This window comes from Lactuca sativa, chromosome 3 (genome assembly GCF_002870075.4).
Source record: "Lactuca sativa cultivar Salinas chromosome 3, Lsat_Salinas_v11, whole genome shotgun sequence".
Classification (NCBI taxonomy): Eukaryota; Viridiplantae; Streptophyta; class Magnoliopsida; order Asterales; family Asteraceae; genus Lactuca; species Lactuca sativa.
The window spans coordinates 149,206,669-149,213,493 of record NC_056625.2 but is presented as its reverse complement, the minus strand read 5'-3'; the positions used below and the strand labels follow the sequence as shown (position 1 = coordinate 149,213,493).

The 6,825-nt window shown below is 37.2% G+C and overlaps 1 protein-coding gene across 1 annotated transcript; it reads right to left on the bottom strand.

The window, feature by feature from the left end:
- Positions 1 to 3,228: 3,228 nt before the first annotated feature.
- Positions 3,229 to 3,633, bottom strand: LOC111877845 (uncharacterized). The gene has a single exon (XM_023874348.1). The coding sequence runs from the start codon at positions 3,631 to 3,633 to the stop codon at positions 3,229 to 3,231; it is 405 nt and encodes a 134-aa protein (XP_023730116.1).
- Positions 3,634 to 6,825: the final 3,192 nt, after the last annotated feature.

The window sequence follows — 6,825 nt, the reverse complement described above, 5'->3', positions numbered from 1 at the left end:
AAATTATCACATCGTACAAAATACTAGATTATCTTTCATATCTCATGACTTTTCACTAAGAATGGGAAGCCACAATACACTATTGGGCTCTCATCGGATCATCCCACATAATACTAGCAAAAATTTTCAAAATGGCTAGATTTCCCTAAATTAAACTATTATTTCAAGTTTATGTGAATGCATATTGTCAAAGCTAGCAATTTTTGTAAAAATCAAATGCTTGTACTCTAATGTAATCAACCCCCTACCCACAGTTACTTTATGCAATGTCCCCATTGCATGCTATGAAAAACATAAAGGTAAAGAGGGAGAAAAATGAACCTGAGATTGTCACCACGTCGTAGTAATATAGAACTTTTTGACTGCTTTGGAATGGATCTTTAATACAAAGAAATAATGTACTTCATTAGGTGTAGGAAAAGTAATAAAAATTTGAACTTGAGACCATCACCACGTCGTGGTAATGGGGACCAAGTCGTGGTTGGCATTCAACGAATGGAATACGTCTGCTGTATCTTCACAACGTCATGGTAATAGTGACCATATCGTGGTATGCATTAAAAGTGCATAATTTGTTTGGAAAGCAGATTTCTTCACTACATTTTGGTCAGTAATGATGATATAAACTTCTAAAAATGTGATTCTTCAGCTCTTGTGATCAAATAAATGCGCTTTATGCTCAAATTCGCTTATCTCGTTGTATTCATATCCCCTCACTTAAGTTCATCAAAGTCTCTCTAAACATGCTCCTCTCATCAAACTCAAACTTCTGCAAAATCTATAGACAATACACAATAATAAAAAGGAAACAAACCAAACAAAATACTTAAATCCTAAATATTACCATAATCCTAGAAAACGAAAAAATCAAACAAACCAAGCAAAAACAAGTAAAAATAACATTGTCTTAAAAACCACTCAAACAACCAAAATAAAAGGATAAATCACTCCTCTTCGTATCCACCTCCACTTCCTCCGGCTCCACCATGTTGTTCCGCCCAAAGTTCATCCAGGTTGGTATGTATGGATATGAAACCAGATACGCACTTGAGAGTTGAATGTTCATATGTTGCATCGGTAGATCAAGGTGTATATTGGTGTAGTTGACACCTCGTCCCACATTATCTTGATATCGACGCACAGAAACATTGTAGTGATCCATCGGTAACTCATCTTCAGTAGGAATAACTGTGTGTGTGTGTGGGGGGGGGGGGGTTCCTCTTCCACATCGGCGGGTCTCTGACTCACCCTTCACCTTGGTTGTTACCTTTGATTGTCATTTGGGATTGAGTAGTAACCAACCCCATCATTAATCACTATACCGGCCCTTTTGAAATGAAGGGGGCTAAAATCTTTACCCATTTCCACAACTAGCATAATGGCATCCCTTTTTTGGAAAACCCCAAAAGACTTGGCCAATCAAGTGATCAACATGCCCCCGTATAAAGGCGTCCCCTGACACTACTTCCCTGCTTGGTTGGCTAGAAAATCGACAACATGCCAAGGAATCTACGCAAGTACCCCTGGAGTAATAAGGCTCTAAAGATAAAATACATCGAGACTCAGGACTTTATCCTCCCTCTCGCCTTTGATTGACAGTGTTAGTGATTAAATGATGCAAGAGGCGAAAGATTGGTGACCGGAGGTCAGTTTCTTAAGCAGTTCCTGATTGGTAGACCAAATTGGCGATGGTGTGCTAGTAATTGGTTTCTTTGAACTCTTCACTAGAATTGAGACACTGAGCAATAAATTTAGTGTAGGACTCAGTATACACTTCTGATGGTAAATAGAGCTCGATTCTTAATGAAAAATCTGTCAAACGCAACTCCCTCCGCTTCCCTCCTAAACAAAATGTGATATTTTGCCTATCATGAATTCCCTTCTTCTTGCGGAACCGAATAGTATCCAGGAAGTCTACACATAGCTCCTTGTAAACTGGCTCTTGTATCCGAAAAACTCTTTTCCAGCCCATGCAAACAATCGCCCTTGCACCCCGTCAAAAGCCTTTAATAGGTAGGGTTCAAGCGCATCCAACAACCCCAATTGATTTCAACTGGATTATGCACTCTTCTTTCTTTTAACCAGGACAACTTGTCATTCCATTATACCATGACTTTTGGTGTGACTACATTTGGAAAAGAACACCAAGGAAAATCGGGACGAATCCTTTGGGCTTGATTCCTTTGGCTTCTGCCCCTTATGATCTGCACATGCATCAAACAATACAATAATAACAACTAAATCTAGATTAGAATAAAAAATTAGGCAATTAAAATGTATTGAACAGTTACCACGTCATGGTCTTGTTCGCCACACCGTGGTCGCCGAACAAGTCAGAATAAATTTTCAAAATCTAAATGAATTCAGACCATTTCAACTCAAATCAAGTTCATGGGTTTGCTTAGGCTATCAAAATACATGTTTTAGTGTAAGATTCATAGCAAAAACATCCATATTCAGCTCCAAATTGAATCAAATTAAGAACACTAACTTACCAGATACCCTAAATAATAGTTCAAAGTAGTGAATCGATGCCATAGACGCATGAATACGTGATTATTAGCAGTTAAAACATGTAAAAATCATAGCTTTGCCTTTGAAAAACTCGAAATCAGAAGAAAAATGGAGCAGGTATTTGTGAGGCTTCAAACACGGCGAGAGTGGGAATGGAAGTAAAAAAGAGAAGTAAATCTTTTTAGGTTAAAAACCCTAAAATTGACTACATATAAAAATTCACCACGTCGTGCTTAGGTCACAACATCGTGGTCTATTAGTGAAAATTATCTGGATTTTAACTGTGAAATCACCACGTCGTTTTAAATAAAATAATTTATTTTTGGAAAAAAAATTCATGAAAACTTCCACCCCACACTTATTCCATGCTTGTCCTCTCTGCAAGATCAAAAAAGAAATTTAGAAAAATGAAAAATCAACAAAACAAAATAAAATAAACAAATAAAAGAAACGGAAAGAAAAACGCAAATCTAAATCACAGGTTGCCTCCTACAAGCACTTCTTTTTGGGGAGTCATGAGTCGGACCCCTTCCTGTTGTATGTTATGGCGGCTACCTCCAATTTCACAAGTTCTCCTTCTTTTTCCTCATTTGGCATCCCTTATTCATAATGTTTCACCTGATGTCCATTAACTTTGAAAGCAATGCCATCTTTTGTGATCAACGCTATAGCTCCATGTGGAAATACTTGCATCACAATAAACGGACCGTTCCATCATGTCTGTAATTTCCCGGGAAAAAACTTCATTCTTGAATTGAAAAGGAGAACCTTTTTCCCTTCTTGAAATTCCTTACGTCCTCTCAACCTAGAATCATTCCATTTCTTGGTTTTATCTTTGTAGATCAATGAGCTTGTATAAGCTTCATTTCGAAATTCTGCTAGGACATTCATTTGCATTAGACGATTGGTTCGTAATTTGGCTAACTCAAAATTACAAGTCTTCAAAGCCCAATACACCTTGTGTTCAATTTTAACCGGAAAATGACAATTCTTACCAAAGTCTAACCTATAAGGTGTAGTACCAATAGGTGTTTTAAAGGCGGTTCGAAATGCCCACAACGCATCATTTAGTTTTTCTGACCACTCCTTGTTGCTTCCGACCGATCGTTCAAGAATCATTTTTAATATCCGATTTGTGACTTAGTTTTTCCCACTTGTTTACGGATGGTAGGGTGATGCAAATCTATAGTGTACACCGCATTTTTGTAACGCTTTGGCGAGTTTTTCATTTGTAAATTGAGTTCCCGATCACTTATTAGTGCCTTTGGTACACCAAAATGAGAAAACAATCTTTTTAAGAACTTTACTACAATACGAGCATCGTTTGTTGGTAAGGCTTGTGCTTCTGCCCATTTTGAGAAGAAATGTTGTTCGATCGTTGGCACGAATCACATTCTTTAATAAATTTGGTGGTCTGCTTGAAAATTGTATGCCAATAGAATCCCAAATCAAATACTTTCTTTGTCGTGTAATGTGCTCTGTGATGTCCTCTGGTGGGTGCGTTATGACAATGCTTCAAAATTTCTAAACTTTCTTTCCCGAATATGCATCTTCTTATTATACCATCCGTGCAGCTTCTAAAGAGATATGGTTCGTCCCAAAAAGGAGTATTTGACTCCTGAAAATATAATTTCTTCTTTTGTTGATGAGTCAATCCTTTTGGAAGATAGTCACCATCCAAATAGTTCGCTATATCAGCATACCATGGCTCCTCCCCTGCGATCACCATTAGATATTCTTTCGGAAAATCATCTCCAATTTTGTGTTCTTCCAATTTTTCCATTTCCGGATTTTTCAATCTCAAGAGGTGAGTGGCTGCCACATTTTCCATACCCATTTTGTCCCTAATCTCGATGTCAACTTCTTGCAAGAGTAGTACCCATCGGATCAATCTTGGCTTAGCATCCTGCTTAGCAAATAGATACTTAAGAGCAGAATGGTCAGTAAAGACAATAGTGTTGGACAAAACTAATTAAGGGTGGAATTTGTCAAAAGCGTAAACAACAACCAGAAGTTATTTTTCAGTGGTAGTAAAGTTTTCTTGTGCCATGTTTAGTGTTTTGCTTCCATAATATATAGGTTGGAAGTGCTTATCAACCCTTTGTCTAAGGACCGCTCCTACAGCAAAATCATTAGCATCGCACATGAGCTCAAATGGGAGGTTCCAATTTGGGGGGATCATGATCGGGGTATTTGTTAATTTCTCTTTTAATAATTAAAAGGCTTCAAGACCTTGTTTAAAATTCGAATGTGGCATCTTTTAAAAGAAGTTGGGTTAATGGCCTAGGAATTTTTGGAAAATCTTTTATAAATCGACGGTGAAATCCTGCATGGCCTAGAAAACTTCTTACCCCTTTCACGTTTGTTGGAGGTGGCAATTTATCTATGGTGTCAAACTTTTCATAATCCACCTCTATCCCTGATTTTGAAACTTTATGTCCTAAGACAATCCCTTCTTTGACCATGAAATGACACTTCTCCCAATTGAAGACCAAGTTGGTCTTTTCATATCTATAAGCATCAATTCAAGGTTGGAGAAGCAATCATCAAAAGAAGACCCGAAAACAGAAAATTTATCCATGAAAACTTCCATGAACTTTTCAACCATATCATGGAAAATAGCCATCATGCATCTTTGGAACGTCGACGGTGTGTTGCATAACCTGAATGACATCCAATGATAAGCAAAGGTCCCACTTGGGCTAGTGAACATGGTCTTTTCTGATGGGTTTAGGTCATAAGAACATCCTATGTGCTCATACAAACCCTAATGCTTGGATCTAGGTTTCTCTATTGTACATGCAAGTTATCCAAGACTATAAACCCTAATGCTAGCATACAAGTAATCATATTAACATAAGAATGGGTTTAAGATATTACCTTGATTGTTATATAGCAATAACAATCTCAATTCCTCCTTGTATTGACTTTAGAAAGCATAGAGTCACAAATGTCACTCCTCTAATGGTTCACAAACACCATAAGCAAGAGGATGAAGAGGAGAGAGGATGGAGGCTGCCTAAAATGTGTTCTAACCCTAGAAGAAAGCTTCACCACGTTTTTGGGTCATAAGGGAAGTATATATAGTGAGGCTATTAGGGTTATCTAACAAGGAAACCCTAATTTGGATGCTTAAGCCCTAAGCAACCCATGGATCCCTTTCCTTAAGGCCTTGGACGATTTCTTATGGGCTTCCCCATAGAATTCGTCCACTCCTTGATTTAAGACAATCCATAGCCCATATTGCAATTATCTTATAATTACAATTCCAGTCCCTTAAGTTTAATTAATCTCTTTTAGTCACAAAACTAATTACCAATTAATTCTTGACTAATATTAATTAAACAATATGATTTCTCCTTTAATATATTATTCACATAATATATTAATAAATCATATTTAATCCTTTCTCTCCATAATTCATCCTATCAAGTTGCTTTGGTGAAGGAAACCCAAAAGGACCATGCACCATCGGGTCAAGTACATACCAAAATAGTTATGGACTTAGACACTAATCCAACAGTCTCCCACTTGGATAAGTCTAATAACTATTATGCGTATGATTCAGATCCTGATCTGCAATCGTAGCTTTCCAAAGCCGCTGTCAACTCTGATCCTATCAGATATGCGTGTCCTTAAGATAAGGGATCATATATTCCTCCATTCTAGATATCATATGAGATATGATTTTAAATCATTCTCTTTGTACTATATCTCGATTCCCGATTTATGACGACTGACTAATTGAACAAATTAAATTAGCCCTAGCCCGGCCGAGCATTTACGTTTGTCATCACTAAATCATCGAGGGGCCCAAAGATATCGCTTTTATCCTACTTTGGATAAAAGGAACGGATAAACTTTGATATAATGCTTGCTTGCACTTACTCACCAAATCACACACAACAATATGTTTTATAACACCAAGTTACTAGTGCGTTTACATAATATCAATGTGTAACCGATTTGCAAGATACAACTCACACATCTCGGTTTCAAGAATATAAGATGTTATCGCCTCACCAATCACTCGTGATACAATTCATGGAGTGATCCAAGTGAGCGTGAGTTTAATCCAATGCTCAAATTCATATTCATAAGCACTCATGAACATTGCAGCAAACAGTTGCTTATGTCTAATTCTTTTTAGACAATCCACACACCAATTCACGACAGTCTTCATTCATACCTACTTCCAACATATGAACGACTGTGGCCCGTTCGAATAATTTAACTGTTCTTAACCAATTAAATTGTTCAGGAAGTCAAAACATGCAAAGTGAAACACAAGAATAATACTAATCCCATATG